Raw genomic sequence first — 22647 nt, forward strand, 5'->3', positions numbered from 1 at the left:
TTCATTTTCGTATATATTCTCAAAAGTCAAAAGCGGGACCTCTAAATCTTATCCGATCGAGCTCAAATTTGCAGGGGATTTGTTTTTCACCATAAACACATCAGTTTTACGAGGAAGCAGCTCGGTAAAAAAAGAATGATTTTTGTGGCTGAACCACTCTAATTTACATATAAACACGTCGATGAAAAGATTTTCAAATCGGATCTATTTTGGCCCTAACGTGCAGGCACACTCGCACATACGCAGACCCACCATTAGTAAAATACTGGACGAGACGTATAAAATAGATAAGCGGATTGCTGAGGGATAGATATAAGATATGTATCGTCGCGTAGTAGATGCGTGATTGTAGTATAATCTATGTCTACGTACATATAATGTATATACGTACACAAGTACGTTGCACGGAAGACGGTTTTTAAAGAGCGATAAATGACGAAATTCATTTATAGCGTAAAACTCAGTGCGGTGGTTTGTCGACGAGAAAAAGCGCATCGTCATCGTCGCCTTCATTGTCGTCTCGTCACGCCGTCGTGAAGAGAGCGACAAGTTAAATATTTGAACATAGAATTCCTCCGCGAACGGAAAATGTAATTAGTATGGTGACGTATTGTTTGAAAGCTTTACAAACAATTAGCATTGATTGAACACAACGTACTACGTGTACAGAGTGAGTAGCTAACGGTCCGATGATCTAACGCGCATGCGCGAACATTCTAGAGTAAAAGCGGTTGTTTTGTCAGGATGACCAACCGTCACAAGTTCAGATGACTAAGTCGCCGCTATGTATGCGACCGCAAAAATGTTGGTCGTCCTGACGAAACGACTGCTTTTGGTCTAGAATTTTCTCGCATGCGCGTTAGACCATTCGACCGTTAAATACTCACTCTGTACACGTGTACATAATGTTTATTACACTTATTCTCCTATCAAAATGTATAATATAGTATAAGAATGTACTCTGACGGTGAAATTTCTGCAGACGAAGTGTAACGCTATATGCATAGACCTTTTTCGTCTTCCACGATTTTCAGGCTTACGAAGATTCAGTCTAACCCAAAAATCCAAAATTTAAATATCGTTTCATCACCGTGTCGGATCCGCCATTTTGAATACCGAAAACCAAATTTCAGAATAGAATGGAAATTCATTTATTATTTTTACAACTCGTAACGAGTAAAAAAAATTATCTTTCGATCAAGTTTCGATCGATCGAAAAATCATATACATGATTTTTTGCGATAAATTAGCTGCGATGAAAGATAACATCTGCAGTCCAGTACTCATAATATTACAAGTATCTATTTGACGCCTGTTATAAACCTATAAAAGCTGATGCAATAGTTATCGTACCGCCTTTGAAATAAAAAATACATAGTAATAATAAGAGACACGGAAATGTTAACGGTATATGCATATCTAAATACGTAGCTCAAAACCGGGGCATTGTTATTGTTGGCTGTGTGGTTATATCTTGACACCAGCATAACGGTATCGGGAATATCCAAAGCGACCCCCTTTTCATGCATTATATTGCCTTATCTAAATACCGCGTTAAACAATCTTTCTTTACACTCAGATTTCATAATAATCCGTGGTCGCTAATCAATTAACGCCGTATACACACAAGCCTCAACGGTTATCCGCAATTGTGATAAAACCACGTGAAAAAATCCCAACAGAATCATAATTTATAAACAAGGAGAATAACTGTATTACAAAATAAAGAAAAAACGGACATTCATATATTTTCTCAATTGTAATTAGAATAACTCCAAGAGATATTTGAATAATGGAGATAATAACAACGCTGCATTCCAACCTGTTTCAAAAGTTTACTCGACGAAGATTGAACACTTTAACGAATAATTATGATTGATGTTTATAAAACTGTTGATTTTTCATATATGAGCCCAGATCAATAACGTAGTAAATTTTTGGCGACTGATCCAACTTTGGAGAAAATAAAAAAATTAAAGTAAATATATAATGAGCTGCTCGAATAGAGGATAAAATAATAATACAATACGGTTGGGTAACAAGAGCAGATATCGTCAATCCTCCCTCGTCCGCAGAAGAAGCTAAGCTAAAGATCTAACAATAGAAACGACAATATAGCCGGGACGTAATCTGTTAAGTTGGAAAATGGAACGGCAGGCGATACCGAGGACACATTACAGGCAGGCAGCGGAACGCAGCGGCAGCAGATCGTTATCATTTCGTAGAGATCTGTCTGCAGGTATCTACGGAGCTTTATGGGAACCGAACCTCGGTCGCATATACGTATAACATATTTACACGTACATGTATTATCAGCGAGTGAATTGAGCACAATCGCAGCGGGGAGTAGAAGCCGTCATTCGGAATAATCTGACACCGGAAGTAACGTCAGCATCTGCAGAATACGTGTGACAGGAATTAATACTCACATGATATATACACACACGATCACGTGTGCGGTGTTAATTAATTGTATCATTTTGTCACATCTTTGCCGACGAGTTCACGGAATATTAGATGATGTCACATGATAATCGTATGAGGTGAAATATGTACTCGGCATGTGCTCGAAGCTGGTTCAATGGCATATTGCGGATATGGATTTTTAATTTTCTCTTCGATTTATGTACACTTATCGCGTGTAAGAAGAAAATTATTTGTTTTACCATTCTCGCATCGTTAAAAAAGTTTGTTGTTTAATTGTGAAATTCACCCAAACACGTTAGTCGTGGCGATTATCGCGGGTTATTAAACCACATTCGGTAACAAAATCATCATCGATCACGTGAAATAAAATCGCATCACTTTTTTTTACCATATCTAGCCAATTTCGACGAACCTTGATATGAAATCACGTCGACTATTTCTTATTCTTATTACACACAGAGAAAAAAATGTTACTCACTTTGTTGAATATATATTCTTCTAAATAGTAACCGTGATAGAACATTTCATTCGCCGGTACGACAGGCAAATATTTCAATTAATACAACTAACAAAAGACAAAGTTTAGGTAACATTTAGTTGAACGAATATTTACATTATACGGATCACTTAAATATGTCGCAGGATCTGAGGAAATAAATGGCTATTCAATCAAGCCACTGACAGTTTTTTATCAGTGTATACACTGACCACTTTCTAAATGTATATCCAACAAAATTAGTCACTGCCAAAATTTGCTTCCGTAATCATCCTGCTATCTGAGATTTCGCGTAGGTAATCTGACGCAGGATTTTCGGCTTTAAATACATACATATAACCAACTCCATTCGCGTAAATTAATCATGATTTCTCTTTCACGTAATTCTGTTAAATCCGTATAGCACGGAAATAACAGAGTATAAAAAAGAAAAAATTCCAAGTTCAAGTCGGTTTAAAACTCCGCAACGCGTGGAGTCGATAATTATTCAGTCAAATCTCGGTCTGTTTGATGAACGACGAAGAACTTTATCCGCCCTGTTAATTACAAGCATCTAGAGAATACGTGATAATTATCATAAAAATATACAGAAACACAGGTATGTAATATTAATGTAATGTAAGGTATGCACAATGCAGCGGTATTAAGGGACTGTTGGTAGAAAATTCAAGCTTTCAAGATCCGCGTTGAGAACCTCTGGGACGAATAAACAGAACTGTATTGTATTTGGGGGCTTAGCCTGGCAAATATTAGCCACCATATCGCTTATGGTGCTTGTTGAACGAGGGCGACGCCGAGGGTTCGGGGCGGCGAGAGGGAGAGAGAAAGAGAAAGAGAGAGAGAGAGAGAGAGAGCCAGGGGTAGGTAGAACTTCATTGGTGAGTCACACACGTGCCTACGTATAAGTATTGGGTGGCTGTAGGTACTATATATAAGTTACACGTATTACAGACACACATGCATGGGTAAGTGGGAGGGGGAGGGGTGTTTGTCTGTCCGTTCGTAGGTCTGTTTGTCCTCGCTCTCGGTGTTTGAAGAACGTCGGTGCTCGGTCTGTGCAAACCCCTCATTATTGCGAACAGTGTACATAATCTATATATACACACACGCACGCGCATAGACGCAAGTAAACAAACGCACACATCCGCACCCACGTGCTCCGCCGTGCAAAATCCTGCTTTACACCGCGTTGCACATCCTGCTGCAGTTACGTCTCGCGATCGCTTCTGCACTTATGATAGAGGCGTATTAAGAGACCGGCCAAATAATCAGTTTAGTCCTATAGATTCTGCGCATTTTTCGATGCATCGGAAAGCCTTTGGCTACCACGTGGATCGAAGTCTTCTTCATATTTTAGTGCGAGTTTCGGGTTTTGTCTCAATGATAAAATTCTAGCGTCAGGATCAAGAGTCACGAACTTTGTGCACTTTTTTCTTTTCTTTTTGTTTCGTAATAAGAGGTCAGATATTTTGAGGATACTCTAAAACTTTTCGATTCCTGGCAACTTTCGTAAATTGCCATTTTGATGTTGTTACAGAGATTTACAAACGTGGTGATCATTGAACGTGTATTGACACACGATATATATATACCGTTGTGATATTTTTTGCGGAAACCCTTCTGACCATCGCTGGAATTCCTTCATTTTTCCAGCCTGTGAAAATTCGTCGAAATTTCCGCAAGGTTTTCAAAAATTTCAACTATTTATACGGCCATGGCATCTTGCCGTTACTAAGGAAAAAAATGTCGCTAGAGGATAAAAAAAGATCGCGGGAACGTCATTTTTTTGAAGGTATTGTGATTGGATTGAAAAAGTGAACAAGTTTTTCGTCTCGCAAACTCGTCCTGAGCACGTAAATCGAATTTCCGTAAAATGACTCAGTCCCGTTAGGTTTTCACGTGATCGATACAATTGCGCTAAAACACCGTGTCCCTGAAATTGTTTGATAAATGGGAAATGATTTGGCTAAAAGTAATATAATTTTGTAATTTTAAGTACATTTAGCTATTTTTAATAGTGTTGCAGGCTCGTTGAACAAATAGATTTCATTATAATGAGTATAGTTTGTGATTGGCAAAGGGACGATAATAATGTGTCAAGAACTCGTGCGGTCTATACAAGGTCTAGGTTAATCCAGTCCCAAAAACAAGCACAGCACTAATGATTCTTGGAGACGGCCGAATCATTCCCTTCCAGCCCGATGATTGAAAGCCGAACCTTATCGATTGACGAGAACCAATTTGCAGAGCCGGAATTTGATCCGCTGAATTTCCGATACAGGATACGACGTATACGTATGGAAGGTAAAATAAATTTACACCGGTATGATACGATGCGATAGAAAAAAGAAAAAGAGGGTAAAAAAAATATCTGTATGTACGTAGGTAAGCATGTTTCTTTTCCCCGGGTATATTACATAAGGTGCGAAAAGTGTGTGTGTGAATGACGCTGCTGCTGCTGCTGCTGCTGCTGCTGCCACACTGAAGAATGTACCTTCGGCTAATGGGGTACGAGGGGTCGGAGAAGAGGGGCTTTCAGATTAGCTCGAGGGCTAAGCTGCTGCGCTGCGGTGCGGCCTTTGGGTGGGTCAAGTTGTGTGTAGCGCCAGAAGAATGAGATTTATGCTCATTACGGGTAAATTGGTTAATGGCTCGCGTCGTCTGCAGAAATAGGCTTTCCGCACAGCACTGACTCCTCGGCTGGCCAAATTCCCTCTCTCTCTCTCCCTCCCTCCCTTTCTCGCCACGTCGGCGAACCTTTCACCGCAGAGGGTATTCGGCGAAAGAGGCCACCCGAGGCAACTCCGTGTTCTCCGCTACCGCCGAAGGACGACGCGTGCCCGGTCGATCCCGGATTTTGCGAGTACAGCCTCTTTCACCGGATATACACCCCCCAGTGTATACCAATAACATGTGCGTATTGTACATAGGTGAGTGCATATACGTATATATAATATATAAATACAAATGTGTATGTACAGAGCTGAAAAATATTCTCGGAATGGGATTACCGCTGGCGGATCTCCGGTCCGAGCTGAGCGAAGAAAATTACGACGTAGCACACAAATCGTTCGCTTTAAGGGGAATTGCTCCGGGAGCCGGGGGGAAAGGACCGAAAAACAAACCCGAGGGGATTCGCCGAGACTATATCCAAAACTCCTTTCAATCTCGGTATTCTCTGTTATACCTCACTTATACGGTTTCATCTAATGGCTATGGTTTCTCGTACATCAGAAACGATATCTAATCAATTTCATGCCGGTCGTTATTATATTAAGAGCAAAATGTATCTTGTACAAGCAGTTGTGAGCAGTTGTGTAAATCAGTACGCATGAATATACGCGACTTTTTACTTGAAATAATTGTAATTTTGTTTATTATATTGAAAATGTAATAAACAGCATCCTATCACATCAGCCTTTTTATCGTCATTGTTTTTCCACTATTCTCTACAGTTCTTTCCAAAATGTGTACCGATTGATAAAATTGAGCTTCAATTTATATGAAATTTTATCGAGAGCATTATTTCACGTGGCCCGGAACTTCTTGAGGCACAAAAAAACATTCATTCAAAAGCGATTATCATCTCTCAACGAAATATATACGATTAGTATTTTTTTAAACACTCAATTCTCTTAACAACATATCAAGTTAATTGGTATTACAGATTCTTTGACAAAACTTACAAAAACCATTATAAGAAAATTTCCAACACCAGTGGCCAATAAACTGGAAAATTTCAAGCTAGCAGATTGCGAGCGTTGAAAATTTCATCTATGAATCTCTTCATAATTTATCGTTCTCAATCTTTTCGATTGTCACTTCGTTCCTGCCACCCAGAGAAAAAAACAAAAAAAGGGAGAGATAAAGATGTTTATCGGCGTTTAGAATAAGAACGATTTGAAACGACGAAACTGACGTTGGTAATTCCCCCGAACCCGTAATCGTCGTCGGAATGTCCTCTGTGGACATTTGAGTGTCTCTGAAAAAGGCCTTCTCCACCTCCTCCTCCTCCTGGTCGGTCCCTCATTCTCATCAAGATTAGGGTGAGCGTGCACGAAAGCTGTGCGTGTGTACACATATACATATATTTATATAATGCAGTGTCACGTAGGTAGGCGCTAGCTGTCCTGGGGGATGGTGTCATGATTATATTATCGGCACCGAAGCCCTCTTCGGCCCCCCAGGGATGTTCTCGCCCTTCGTTCGCCCCTCCACCCTCCTTCTTCCCTGTCGACGAGGGACTCTCTCTCCACCCCAATATACGCCTGGATCGTCGCACATGCATATAATACGACTTGAACGCGATCCGGGTAGGTACGCATAAACCCACCTTCGCTGCAGCTCTGCCAGGGTCGAGAGTCCTGCGCCTGACATAATAGCCGATGTCCCGAGGGACCAGACGAGGACCCCCGGGGTACCTAGGGGCCCTTTGTTCCACCTTCCTCGAAGGGCAATACGCAGAAGCAGGCAGCTGCAGTTCGATCGCACCTTTTCCCCGATTCCTCGTAGCTCGCTCCGTAGTGCTCGACCCACCGAATCTTTCCTCTCCCTTCCTTCCGTGGAAGGTGCAGGTTACGCCACTTGAAAAAAGGTCTTCTTCGGATTTCCCCTTCAATGATTGCGTGTGCAGTATATACCTACTTTTTGGGGTTTCCGGATATTGCGTTTCTGCACCGGACTCGTATATTTTTTTTTATTATTAATTATCGTTATGCAGTTAACGAGCGTTAATTGGTGCTCGTCAATACCTTAATGGTTTTATAACAAGTACATATCGCGGCACGTCAACAGATTTTCCGAAACCTCGACCGTTACGAGATTATTTTGAATTATTCAATTACTACAAATGAGAATTTCAACAATTGTTTACCATCGCAAATTTCAACGCCGTCGATGAAACACGGTCTTCTCCTCCGTTATCGCAATACAGGTATAATAATATGCGGTACCTACATACGTACATGTGAAAGGTTTTATTTTCTTCGCACGAAAAGTAGGAAATAGGTAAATGTGTATCATTATTACGTGCATCGAATTGAGTTTAGACTCAACATTAAATACCGTAAACATAAATAACGGATACCAATAGGATGATTGCAATAATTTATATTATAAGCTACGATACATTCAACCTTTATATTCGGCACACAATTGAAAACGATTGCAATAACCGTTGTTTATATGTATATGTATACCAGTGGCAGTCATATCACCGAATCAGGGGGAGAACGATGGAGTTGGTTGTATATTGAGTAAACTTTGATCGAATGAATCCACAATATGCAGCACTCGGTGTGTGTGTGTGTGTGTAATGCCAGCCATACAAAGTACAATGTATATACGTATATGATACAATACAGAGCCAGGCGGGAATTGTCTTTCAATTAGTTTACGAGGCCGCGGATCGTTTCGCGCCATCGTCATCCCTTTTGTGTCCTCGACTTTTCACGCAAGTTCCACGATACGCACACATGCAGCGCGTAGATGGGGGTGGAAAAGTGTGCGGGGAATATTGCCGGTGGCGGATATGAACGGAAACAGACTGCACCGAATCCCTCTAATGGATACCCAGCTCGGTGTGTATATAATACATACACACACACACACATGCGCGCGCGCACGCACCCTAAATACAGGCAATTTACCGAAAGCCATCGGCTCTCATAAAAGTGTCGTTTCGGGGATAAGGGGTCGTCGCTTTGTAGGTCCCCCTGTCCTCCCTTGGCGACCCGACAACAACCCGGGTTCCAGGAATGAAAATAATCCCCCCCGACCCCAGTCCGGGGGAAAGCCAAACCGACCAGCCGAACCACCCCGTCACGATTCATGACGCTTCTATCTATCTATCTATCTATCTATCTATCTATCTATCCATCTATCTATCTATCGCTGGCTCGCTGACTGCGAGCTCGAGCGACGCAACCCTTGCAGGCACCGACACCTAGCAGCTACAAGCCGGTACGAGGGTCGTGTAGAGGAGGCGAAGGGTGTTTGGTTGCACCCTCCCTCTTTGTACGGCGACACCACTGCTCGACGGTGAGATACGAGGGCTGTTAACTGTTCAAACATCCTCGCAGCACGTGCAGGTAGAACCTGGGTTTATAAGGCTTTTACTTTCTAGAAGATATGTAGAACAGCGTTCCTGTGCAGCGAGCAGTCTCACTGGCGCACCATTTTCCTTCCTTCCTTGCTCATTTCTCCTCGACGACGGTTCGGCTGTACAACTTGTACGACACCGTGTATGCATTGGTATAATTTAATGCCGAAATCACGTCCGGCTGAAAAGTACGTGGGCACGGAGCCGGGATATTACACCTCGGTGAATGATGTAGAATTTTGCTACGTTGATTTAACGACGCATGGTGTGAAATTCGGTAAGGCATGTTTAATTAAAAGGTAAAGCGAAAGACACGCGTACCTTGCAAACTCATTCGTAGCAGTGGTATGTGGCGGTATAAAAAATTACTGTTCATTCAAGTTATTTGTAATGTAACAGGCACAACTGCAATTTTGGCAATTTCACACAAACGGAGTACAGAAGAAATATAAAAACAAATTGCGTGTAACGGGACCGATCGCTGCTTCAACGACTGAATTGTCCTGGTTTTTTACCAAACGAATCGATAACGATCACCAGAACGGAGAACCGAGCAGGTACATATTCAAGGTTGAAGGTTTTAGCAAAAGTATCTAACGACCGTAAGTAAATGACAACGGTAGGTACGAGGTACGCGCGTCCTTCAAGACTGTAACAAAAAGGACATAATGGAAACGGCAAAAGAGATCTCGAGTTATCCAGACGAATCATTGTTCACGCGTCACAGTTTGCTGCCGCTACAAGTATAGTCTGTATGCCTATTACATACAACAAATACGTATCTTCGAAATTGCTTCCAATTGAATCGTACAGCGATGACGTGTTGATACTGCAGTTCAAAGATTTTTTTACATCCGTGTTAAAAATTGCAACGGTGAGTTTTTACGCTCTTTCTTTTTACCGTCAGTTTGTTTCGTTTCGGTTAAGCTGCTCGGAATTTCGGTACCTTGGAGATGTTTTATTAATTTTTATTTTTTTCTTGCAAGTCTGTACAGAACGCTGTGTAACACGATTTGCCGGATGTAGATATAATAAAATACGAAGTTCAACATCGCGGATTCAATTGTGCGTTATTTCAAATTCCCGGAGCATGGTACTTTGTTTTCTATTTCGAAGTTATTTGACGCCCGAGTTCCGAATTCCCGTTACATCTGCGTAACTTTCCGACGTTGAAAATAGCCGCAATCAAGTTTGAAAACTCGTTCGACTTCCTCGCAAATTGGGATAGCGTAAATATATAAACCATTCTACGTCAAATCTCTAGACGTTTATCGTTCGTCCCGCATGCAAGCCCGAAGAAAAAAATGTGAAGAAAATAGAACGAAATCACCGAGGCCGGAAACGAGCGTCAAATGGAATCGTGAAACGATGATAAACGGCATTAATATGTCGGCATCGATTAGAACGCGACGATCGCGATGAGAGATCATATTCTTGTTAGTACCAATAAACCGCTGGTTCAAAAATACGAACGAACGTTGTAACAAATTAGTAATAGTGTACGCGGTAAACATAGATGTATAATATAATATACACATGTGAATTTACGTCTGGATGATAAATAGGACAAATATAATACAGCGGTGGCGGTAGGAGGAGGGGGGGGAGGTGAAAAGGGGAGAGAGAGCGATAATATTTGTACAGGTTGCACAAACTTTAGAAGCGGTCGATCAACGCGACGGCGTCCATTTCGTGCAACGCGACGGCAACAGTTGTGTCAACTGGGTGAACGCGGCATGTGACGACGATGACGAATAACGCGAACGCGGGCGGTGCCGGCGAAAATAGTAATCGCCAGTTTCTTCATTTCGGTCGGCAATTTCACTTCAATTGCACGTCCAATATTTTTGTCGTTCCGAATGTTTCGAACGATTCGAACGTTTCAGAGGGAAATCTTTCGCGGTTATGCTCTCGTTCGTCAAGTGTGTAAAAATAGAAACAAGAGAATGACAAAATTTCTCACCGGATGACGGGCAGCTGCCGCGGCAACAGCTGCCGCGTTGATCCCGGCGCTTGGATACATCCTCCGTTCCGTTGGTTAGAGGGAAAGCGGTTTCGTCCGATAAGGGGTTCTCCTTTTTTCTATAAATATACGCACAGCGGATCCAATCACGCGATAAAATGTGCGTAAGGAAGGTTTCGAGGCACGCACGCACGCACACACATACACACACAGAGAGAGAGAGAGAGACGCAAGCTCACGGCACGCAGGTTTAACCGTCGACCTGTATCACCGGTCAGAGCATTGCTCGGCACAAACTGCACAGTGCACACCACCGATCACGGTTCACAGTGCCATCGGAGAACACGACGGCATCGCAACACCGCGTCGCACCGCACAATTCACAACGTTGAACAGAGACACTTGACGCACTTGGTTGTGTCGGATTATTATCCATTCGCTTGCAGCGGCACGGACGAGCGTCAGGTGCCCGACTATCCGTTTTCAAGACGCCAACGTGCGAGACTGACGTTAAAACTCGACCACTGCGCGCGCGGGTCGCGTATCAACTATCAACTGCCGGTAGAGCCGAAGGGGAACCGCACTTCCCCCACCCTTGCGACCCGAAGCACCACGTGGCCCGCCAGCTTCTCCTCTTTTACTCCCCTCCGGATACCGCCGCCGTACAGCTCTTAAGGATGTGGCGCGCGTACAGTCCGGTGAAAAATTTTACGCGCAAGACGGCTAATTGTAAGGTTGGAAGAGTGAAATTGAAGGTGAACGAGCTCAAGTACGATATTTTTTCGTTAACTTGATTACATGATACTTGAATATTGGGAATTCGTCAAATTCGTACGACTATAAGTCACAATTATGATTTTATCGGAAATTAAAATTAAAAAATATCTACACCAAAACTTGAAACATTAACTTGGATAGAGATTCCCTGTTTCGAATCGCTTGATACTGTTAAACGATTTGAATCATAGATTCGGTCAATTTCAGTCCACGATGGCTTATTTTGTTGAAAAAATTGGTTTTCACAAATTCACCGAGACAGATTGACTGAAGCAGCCCATTTGAAAAGTTGTCACTTTAAATAGGTTATATTTTTAGTAATTACATAAATGTTGAAACCGAGAGATATCTTCTTGGTGATATCTTCTAATCACCGGAAACATAACCTATTTAAATTGACAACTTTTGAAACGGGCTGCTTCGGTATTGTAAGTGTGGAATAGGAATTGGACCGCACTCGAGTGTAAATGTGGATTATGAAAATTCGAGCCTATGCTATGTTCACAAACATTGAGCCTATGTCTGCTTATTCCATGTTGCCAAAGTAACAGCCTCGTCGAAAATCGCTGCGGCCAAGTGTATACCGTACAAACGTTTTTGGGATATGCATTTGTAAAAGAAACAAGTCCAGACGTTCTTAGTTTCGTATTCAATTTACTTTACAATTAGCCGCAGATTTGGAATCCTGGTTTTACCGCACGTCTCCGCTTGTTCCGACACATTTTTCTTCGGTCTGTACACCCGATTCGCATCCTTAACGAAGCGCAAAGCCGGCGTATTCCCCCCTCCCCGCCCCGTTCCGGGCCCGTGAGCCAATCCTCGTTGCCATTCCGGCGCGAACCGCTATACTTGGCGGTACGGAAGCAGTGACACTTCGTGTCGCCGCGATGCACCGACGCGGCGATGCGGTGCGGTGCAAAATGGTCGCAGTAGCCGAGACGCGACTGTATGTGTCTTCGTATACCAGCAAGGCTGATCAAAGATTGACGCGCGGGAGACTTGAACCGTGGCTTCGCGCGTCGAGTACCCATACATATGAGGTGGAGGAGAGGTGTATCGGAGTTTCCGCGCCGCTGCACTTTGCGTCGAGGAGCTTCGGTTATACGTCGAAGCGTAGTCGAGACGAAGGCGATGATTAAGTTTTGTCACGGCACGTACGTACGAGGCAATAAAATTGTAGAAAGAAACCGCCGCGTGGACGGTTTTGTTTCTCGATACGCACACGTTATTATCCTGTCTTAATTATGTTTATTTCAGAATCGCATAGCTGTTCGGAACGAAATCGTCCTCTTTTAATTGGACACACGTATACGTGTAAAATGTGTATTATGTAAATGAAATATATCTAACACAGAGAATATCTATCGCGGAAAAATATACGATGTTCAACACGCCGATCCGACAGCGGATTACTGCACGTATGCTCCGCGTTTAATTCTGCAACAACAACGAAAAGTAGCTGCAACAAGGAGCATTGTATACACGTCGAATCGGCCGCTGCATAAGGAGCAGGGTCCAAATCGCGTACGTGAAAAGAGTCGCACGTCAAACCATCACGGCGAATAATCACCGACTTACTTACATAGCTATAGAGCACGGAGTGCAAGGAAGAGGGTCACGATGCAAGCGCGCCGTCCGCGTTTTTCAATCGGGGGCGCATTCGAGAATGTGTTTATTGGTTAATTGCATCATTCTTGCCGAGAGTCCGACTGCCAACTGGCATCTTCGTCAATTGCTCCTTCCTTGCATCGATGCGCGCCGCACGTGTGATGATGGACTCTCTCGAACTGCACGCTGCGGAGACACCGCGGATTATTATACATTACTTTCATTCGGTTGCATGCACGCGGGAAGTAGATATTTAGCGCGTATACCGAGAGTTCGTTTTAAAAGGACTTGCTCGAAGCGCGCGCGATTCAACCTACTCGATTTTGATTGGCTGGCATCTGTGCTCGCAGCCTGAACCAAGTCTTCCCTGGCAAGAACAAAATCCCTAGACTCGACCGGTTGACAAGTGACAGTCAACCATAACCTCTGGCCTATTAAGAATCGCCGAGTCACGAAGCCACTGAGATCCACTGCGCATCGCTCCCTATCATACTGGTGACATTTTTTCGAAGTTGGCTACACTTGTAAACTAGACGAGTTGCAGTTGTCGCGCAGATCCTTTGAAGAAGAACTCACGGTATCATATTCATTCACACCCCGATGCACAATGTCTTGCATTAAGCGTATACTTTTGTTGGCGTAGGTACGTACCTACTGGAACTATACGTACGCTGTGTAATCTTGAGCAGTTATCTTGTACAATAGATATCTTCTACGCTACGTCAAGGTATGTGTAAGCACGTTATATCGGTTAACGATAATTAATATAGCTGAGCGACTCCCGAACTAGTCGTCGTCTAAAATGTTATTTATATTCAGTATTCGTATAATCAACTAGTATGTATTTATAGACACATACCTATGTGTGCCAATACCCGGCTATTATATTTAACGCCTGACTTATCTGAGGACATGTACATATTTACACAAGTGAGCGGACACGTAGTACGGTGATGGACGCTTGTAACGTTGCATGCCGATGGGAAATCTATCGGAAAACCCTAGAAGAGTCACACACGTATACGGATAAGGACGATACTTTACCGCTAGCATGTGATACACAAGTGTCGTAACGCGCGGTGTAAGAACATGGGTAGCCGGTGTAAGTATAGGCACAGTCGCGGTGTCTGTATGGCGTATGGGATGTATAGTCCCGCCAAAGAAGTTAGAAGATATATACTTCTCAAGACGTTGGGCCGAATATTATTAAAACACTATCCCGACAACTCGGTTACGTAGCCTACCAAAAACTTCTGAGAGCTGGCATTATTGTATAACTCATTTTAATGTCCAAACCGATACTTTTATTCAAGTTTAATGGATCGCAGCTCATTACGCTTGCGGGAATGATTTATTTGAAAATCTTTCCGGATCGATGTTCCATTGATTAGCTTCTGGATTAATCCGTCGACATTATCCAAGTTATAAATAACAAACCACGGCAATCGGTCATCTTCGGAAGTATGTTGGTGTGTACATTACAACATTAATGCTAATATGCTATATTGCGGTATATTAATCCGATGAGATTTCCGTAGAAGTCACAATCAATTGCAAAGAAAATGAGCCTTACTTTTGCAGAGACTGGTATACTATTGTTCGAATCAAGTTTTATTTCACGACGTTGTGCAGTTGCACGATGTTATTTCGTAGTTTGTTTATTTCGACACTTTTGATCAGATTGCTTGATCCCTAATGTAAAGCCACACCTGCAGTCACCCGTGACCACGCCTGAGGTTTATTATGATCAGAGTGATATTTTATCCACGGTGTGTAAGCTAGCTGGACGCGTAAAAATTCTTGGGACATTCGGGAACCGCACGTTATGCCTGCGCCTTACACAGGGTATATGCGTTATATATATATATATATATATATAAACTATATATATGCTATAATGCGAGAATAGCGTAGGTGCAAGGAGCGAAGGAGGTATAAAAGAATGTCCGTAATGAGTACATACACTATATCTGCATACATAGATGCCTGCATAGGTCTGTTCAAAATGGCGGCGGGTAGATCGTGTGTGGGTACACACGGCATGTATGTACGTACTACCTATGTATGCATATGCGCCCATCTGGATATGCATACAAGGGTGGTTTTGTGTACCTATCCGCATTACACGGGGCACATCTAGCCACGCGGGGAAACCAAGAGCGAAGAGCCTGGTAAAACTCCGGAGCGAGTTTCTATACACACCGCGAACTCGCCTCCCGTTCCTTCCGTCCTTCCTTCCCTTGTTCGTACGTTAGTTCGTTCGTTCGTTCGTTCGTTCTTTGCGAAGTCCCGGTCGGATTGCGCTGCCGCTGCAGTTCGATGCGAAACGCGAATGCTCTTCACTGATTTCCTTCTCTAAATATGGCCGCCGCGTCTTTCCCCCTTTGCGACCGCGTTCCCTCTCGCCGTATTTCCCGGATCCGCTATCCTCGGTCGACCGAAGGTTCTACTTGATTGCCGGGGCATCTTAAACCCGGCGAGTCCGCGCGGAGCGTCGACCCGGGACTCGGAGCCTATAAGAACGCCGGACGAACGACGGGGGCCAATCTTGGCGTGGAAAAATCGGAGTTACGCCCAGCGGGAATAAATAGGCGTATCGGTCGGCAAAAACGCCAACCGCGTTACCGGCTCTTGGCACGTGGGCCAATGGCGACGCGTCTCGAGACGAGCCGGCTCGGCGCTCACTCCGCGCGGACCGATTCCGCAGGCCTTTATTATGCTTTATGTACCCCAGGCGGAAGGGGTGCCGTCGAGCGACCCAGGGGTCGTGGCAAAAACATGCAGCACGGAAGGTTTCCGAACCTTTCTGTTCCTAACCCCCGGGCCTGGGGTTTGGGGTTGGGGTCGGTCGGGGCCCGACTCCGGACCCGACACCAGCCTCGCCTCGACTGCCGGCGGAGAGGGTATACGGGGTCTGACGTGGAACCAATTAATACCGAACGAAATGGCCGGGTTCGAGTTACTCGGGACGCAGGAATTTCAAACAGACTCGTTCACAAAGAGCGCCTGGCGTTTAGGCGCTCCGAGCGCGCCCGTTGTGTGAGCGAGTGTGTATTATACCCTCGGAAACGGTTCTGCACCGCGAGGCTAAACACGCCCGTTAACCGGGGCTAAAAACGAGGCGATTTTTATTTCTCATTTCACATTGTTTTCCTTTATTTTTCCCTCTTTTTTGTTTAAACATAATCTTCTTTTATTTTCACATTTTCAAGGAATATATATTACTACCTACCGTATACCGTTTGCCGTATACCTGGATACTTGCACGTAAACGTCGCCTCCGAGCCACGGGATTTTTCGAATCACGCGAGGAACGCGCGGATAATGTTCGTACCCACGTGTACGTTTGTGTAGAAGAGGTTGTACCTACTCTCACGCGCTTTTGAAACCTCCGCGACGCGACTCGACTCGACGGGATGGGCCGGGCGTTAATTAGTCTAAACTAAGTGCTATTGTCTCGACTCTCGTTTGCGCCATTCAAGTTTACTCCCGAACACCGCGGTCGGACCGAGTTTCTCGTAGGAAGTGTGAGCCGTGGGTAGGACGGGTGGGCAGATTGGTTGGTTGCAGGTACGCGTCATTCCGTACGGCGACAAGTTTATTACCAGCACGGTCGGAGGATTTTGGTTATGCAGGGCGAGGGCGCGGCGTGCGAATCCACGTACAGCTATAACACCCATTTCTCCCTGTATGTATACCGGGGTGTGGGTATTATCTAACCCGAAGTTGTAGGAGATGTGTAACGAGGTTTTGGTTTAACTGGAAAACAGTTGATTACCCTTCAATTATTGGAATTATTACCGCAGCTTCAATCCATTAGCGCGCATATAAACTCGATTTTCAATTACCCCTATACGTGCAGGGTATTTATTACCTCCGTGTATCTGCACCCCTAAGCCTCTACTTATCCACAGCTATACCACGAGCACACAGGCCACATTCGCATATTGCGATACACACGCCGATCCGGCGACTATCGCTACGAGTTTTCACGATCTATATTCCCGAGCTGGTACAATCGTTTCACGTTTATCCGTACTTGTTTCACGAGACTCTTTCGTAAAATCCTACGCAAATTTTCATTTCGAAAAATATTCTTCGCCGCAAGGAGCTTGAACTTTATCGGACTTGATCGAAGTATTGTCACTGATGTATGCCCTTTATACATGCCAATCGAAACTCGAAGCGAGTTTTATGTCTTGTTGCTAACGTGTTGTTCTTATTGTTAACCGCGTTTATGTGTATACAATTCATTTCAAAACTGTTTATACAGGTAACGTATTTAATTACCATGCGGAAGTAAGGATGATCTCTTCGACTTTCTGGCTTGTTTGCACAACGCAACTTATTGCACAAGTCCCGTAAACTTGTAGCTTTTGAATTAACTTTTGCGTTGCGAGAAACTCGTTTACGTCAATTACATCACGGACTCGCAATACTTCGTTATTTAACATCGATTCTGAGCTAATTAATGCTCATGCTGGCCGCTTATGCCTTACCGTTGATCGAACTTATGATATGTATTTATTGGCTTGTCAACTAGCCTGCTTTCATTTTACTCCTGCAATGTTACTCGATATTAACAATTGGTTTGAATCGTATAATAATAATAATAATAATAATAATAATAATAATAATAATAATTGGTAACTAACTTTTTTCAGATTTTTCAAATCGTATGTACCCAGCCGAATGACACAGTCTTGAAATTGTTTCGAAATCAGAAATGAAAAAGTTAAGCCAGCTGTCGTTGCTCGAAATCTGACTGTTCTCATTTCATAAGATAATCTCACCCGGTGAAAGATCTATTTGTGTATCCATTATCTCTATGATAGCCTGCATCTTCCGGCTGTCAGTTATGGTTATACATTTGAAATTTATCATTTTCGTTACCCGTAGATGATAGGATACGATTACTACCTGCTTGCCTGCTGGGCTCTTTTGTTTCACTGGCTAGAGGAGGAAAGAGGGAGAAGGGTATGAGAGCGAGAGCGAGAGAGAGAGAACGAGAGAGGGAAGGAATATAAGCATGTATTATGTACATGTTCATTAGCCTAGGGATGTTACTCCTATGATTCAAAGATCGTATAATATTGCATACAATTTGAATACATAACGAAACTTTGAACTGAAAGTAACGCAACATTAACAAATTACGAGGAGCACGAGTACGGAATAGATAGAAGTCAAACATGCAGACGGTGTAACTTGTGGTACGTATATATTTTACTCGCAATCAGGGCCAGAGAAGAGTAACGTGGAAAAAGAATCGACCTCAGGAACAAAACCAGACTTCATATGTTTCGTTTCTTATTTTCATTATTGTTTTTCACCGCCGAATATGTACCCCATTCGTTCCGCTGACTGGCAAACTGCAGAATTTGTCTAGCACAGCTCTTTACACGAGTTCGTACTCATGGCGTAGTTGTGATACGAAAAGAAAAATGATGGGAAAATAAAATACGGTTTGTGCTACATAGGTGGAAACGAAAATATACAACTCATCGGTTTATCTGCACGGCAGTGCGGCTTCGATGTTTTATGTAGGTGGTGGACCAACATGTGTGCACATATCTATGTACATAATCTATCCTAGATCCGTATAGTGTCGGCGTACATAAATATGGTTAGGCAGCATAGGCGGGTAATGGAAATTGGCCGTTTAGCGTTTATAGGTTTCGGGCTCAGGTTCAGGACTAGCTCCATACACATGGCTGGTAGTGAATTGTCGTACCTTTTTGCGGCATCCGGTTGATTTGCGAGCTTTGGTGACTCTGGTGTTACGAAATCATCCTACAATGTGCAGGTTTATCTAAATTTAACATGTACACGGACAAAAAAGACTGCTCAGCTCGGCAAAATATTTTAATTCGTTCGTATAAATGCCGATTTTAACCCATTCTACGGTACCCTTATTGCGTTGAATAGTAACAGCGTTAAATATTATTGAATCATTTAGTAGCCCAGTTCCGAGACTTGAAAGAATGATGTAGCGAGAGCAATTTGTTAATTATTGCAACACGAGCATTATAATTCACGTAGCGCATCACGTTACAATTGCCCCCAAATCGCAGGTGAGTATTATGTTTAGTACGTTCGTCGTCTCTCTCTTGCAAATAAAGTAATTCCTCGAACTATTCGACACATGAGCGAATAAGCTCGTTTTTTGACGCGAAGAACAAGATGTATTTGAAGGGAAGAGATCTCCCGGTCCGTGGGAACGAAATTATTTAATGTGTGATGGAACACCTAACATGTCAGTATAAACACGAAAATTCAGACACCGGTTTTGTTCAACTGAATGAGATATTTTTTTTACATCACACGTTTTACGAAGGAGAAATTTTGTTCACTTTAAGAAAAGCTTGTCAACCTCGCCATATTCGATGTGCATGAACGATATGCCACATGGCATAGAGTCACATGATAACGGCCTTGATAGAGCTGTGTGTATAACACACAGGATATTTCTGTAATTCATGTTTTTAACACATGGTTAGCTTGGCAACTGGGTTAATTGATATTATATTCACTCATTACTAGTACATACGTGCCTATCGTGACATGAGAAAGCAGATTAGATTTTTTTTAACTAAACACTGTGTTTTGTACTTTTCATTATACGGAATATACTGTACGTAATAACACACAGTGATGGACGTACAAGAGAAGTTATGATTATCCATATTCCATGTAACGTGTCTCGGATTCCGCAGAGATTATATTATATTTTATCAATGTGTTGCGCGCAATGTAAATACAGTTTTCATTCTACTCCTAGAAGAAATCTTCTACCACAATTCTGCAAAGTCGAATGTTACTTCACTCTCACTTCCTGATTGCGTTGACAAATTCTTCGTCTACATAAAAAAAAACATTTGTTTTTTCACTCACAATATCAACCAAATTCTTATGAAATAAATTAAGCGGTAACATGTTTTTACTTTTAAGCCTAAAATCTATTAAATTGAAAAACTGACCAGGAAGCATTAATAAATCCTGCGCGACGCTGTTCGAGTTATATGAGAGGTATAAAAAGGTCGGGCACGGAAAAAAAAAAATTGCACTCTGGTATCAAGTACGTTTATTATGTAAAGATGATTTTTATATACATGAAAATGATACTTTAAGCTCTGCAATCAGTTACACGTGTATGATAGGCAGATATAGAGATATATGTATAAAGGTCATTTTGTGGTTGCTCAATAAGGTTTTGATCTCACAATTTTGTATTTGCTGAAATTTTTTAAAGTGACTCTCTAATTAGAATCATCTCTAATGACACATAATTTTTTTTCTATGCATAAAACCGTTTTTTATTTATGAACATTTAAGCCTCTTCATAGTTCCATTTTTTTCCGACTCTCAACAAATTCTTAAAAATGTCATTTGCTGTTCAGATTATTACCCGATAGGCGCCATGATATGAAGTTCTCTGTTTTCTATCTTTTTCTCACACCTCGAACGTTTTTGATTAACAGAAATTAATGTTTAAGATTAATCGAATAATAGGAGTAGAAACGATTCAAGAATTGTTTAAAAAGTTTGAAAATGTTCAGGCGCTAATTTCTCGTGAAATCCAAAAATTTTCAAAGTGTTGAACAATACACTCAAAATTACAAAACAAAAAAAAAAGCCAATTGACAATTTCCTGAGAATTTAAGAAAAAGTGAAAGTATAAAAAAAGTTTTAATATTCGCAATTCTGAAACGGTTGCAAGAAGAGAAAAAAAAACTTGAATAAAAAATAATTGAGGGTCCTAGAAGTTGTCTTGTCGCCTGAAAAAGTTTCCTCTAAATAAGAAATGATTGATGTCAAAACCTGATCGACTTGGCATGGAACATCTTACACGTGTGTAACTCGTATGTGTGGGTCATGCCTTTAACTTGACCGTAAAAAGCACACGTGACAATACGCGTAATTCGGTTGCGATTCAGGGGGAGGGGGGCTACAGTTGTTTGCCAATCAACATACAAAAGGCTCAATTTTACTTGCGGATTAAATGTCACTCCGGTGGTTCTCTAGGCGGACATGCTGTTACACACACACGTATGTGCATCCTGGTACAGGCGAGTCGGTGTAACATCCGTAGAAAAGCGATATTATTTCCCTCGCAGGAGTTTCTGCGCTAACGGTAACAATGCGAGAGAATAATGCACGGATACAGATGCATGTACATACGCACATTGTACAATGTACATGGGGAATTCCGTGCGAATCCGACCAACGTCTTACCCTCACAATTTCTGATTTTATTTAATATTTTTTCTGCAATCGTTGCAACTCTGAAACACTACCCTAGTTTTTTTCAGATTTTTCATTCAATTTCTTAGTTATTTATAAATATTGAAACTGATTTAGAAAAGGAAATTTTTTTAAATTTTCAAAAAATTCTCATAAACTGTATTTCCTTTTTCAAACACTTCAAGACCGGGCCCATGATGAGTTGATTTCTTTTCATTTTTTTTTTAGAACTCTCAATTTTTAGCTGTCAATTTTATAATGAAACCGGTCTAGAAATGTTGGTGGAGAGTGGAGAATAGAAGTTTTGAGAATTTTCTGGGAATTATCAGACTGTTTAAACAATGTTTTAGATGATCAAAAAAATTAAAAGTGCTAAAAAAAAAAAAATTGGTTCGTCATGGATGCGGTCTTGAAATGTTTGCAAAAGGAAGTACAGTTTTTGTGAGAATTTTTTGAAGATTTTAAAGAAGATCCTTTTCAAAATTACTCTTAATAGTTATAATTAATTGACAAGTCGAATAAAAGTTCTGAAAAACTTCAGAGTACTGTTTCAGCGTTAGGCCTATTGCAGAAAATTTTTTGAACAAAATCAAAAATAGTGAGGGTCAGGCGATGGTCGGGTTCGTATGGAATTCCCCAGATACACATGCTTTTCATCTTGATGGATATGGGGTGTTCCATGCAAACTCGATACACATTTTTTATTTTAGCCAGGGGACTTTTGTATAGCTCAGTCCCTGTAAACAGTTCTTAAAATTTTCTTAATTTTTTTAGAACAACTCATGCTCAGTCTATGAATTTTCTAACATGTCTTAAAGGCGTTTCAATTGATTTTTTTACAAAAAATCGCGGAGTAAGTAATTTAGTTTTAGATTTAAAAAATTCTTACGCAAACCTTGGAGTCGTATTTTTTTTTTTTTTGGTATCTAGTTTTCTGTGTTCATACTTAAGTTAGAGTAAAAACAATTTACGGTCGTTCACACCTCAACATATTGAAATTGCATGATAACCTGTATTTTCAAATATTTCATA

General features: G+C 42.0%; 2 protein-coding genes across 6 annotated transcripts in view; one reads left to right on the forward strand and one right to left on the reverse strand.

The window, feature by feature from the left end:
* LOC124184912 (protein groucho-like) overlaps positions 1-11534 on the reverse strand; it is a 66384-nt gene extending 54850 nt beyond the window's left edge. For 4 of the 5 annotated variants that reach the window (XM_046575117.1, XM_046575119.1, XM_046575120.1 and 1 more), the window contains exon 1: positions 10987-11534. In XM_046575117.1, the coding sequence (XP_046431073.1) occupies positions 10987-11046 (60 nt within the window). In that variant the 5' untranslated portion in view covers positions 11047-11534. The remainder of the gene's footprint in view (positions 1-10986) is intronic. The other variant, XM_046575121.1, reaches the window with a different exon arrangement.
* The window catches only part of LOC124184990 (fasciculation and elongation protein zeta-2-like), a 467596-nt gene that overhangs the window by 315212 nt on the left and 129737 nt on the right, over positions 1-22647 (forward strand). The gene's annotated exons all lie outside the window — the stretch shown is intronic.

The sequence above is a fragment of the Neodiprion fabricii genome, chromosome 6 (genome assembly GCF_021155785.1).
Source record: "Neodiprion fabricii isolate iyNeoFabr1 chromosome 6, iyNeoFabr1.1, whole genome shotgun sequence".
In the NCBI taxonomy this organism is placed as follows: Eukaryota; Metazoa; Arthropoda; class Insecta; order Hymenoptera; family Diprionidae; genus Neodiprion; species Neodiprion fabricii.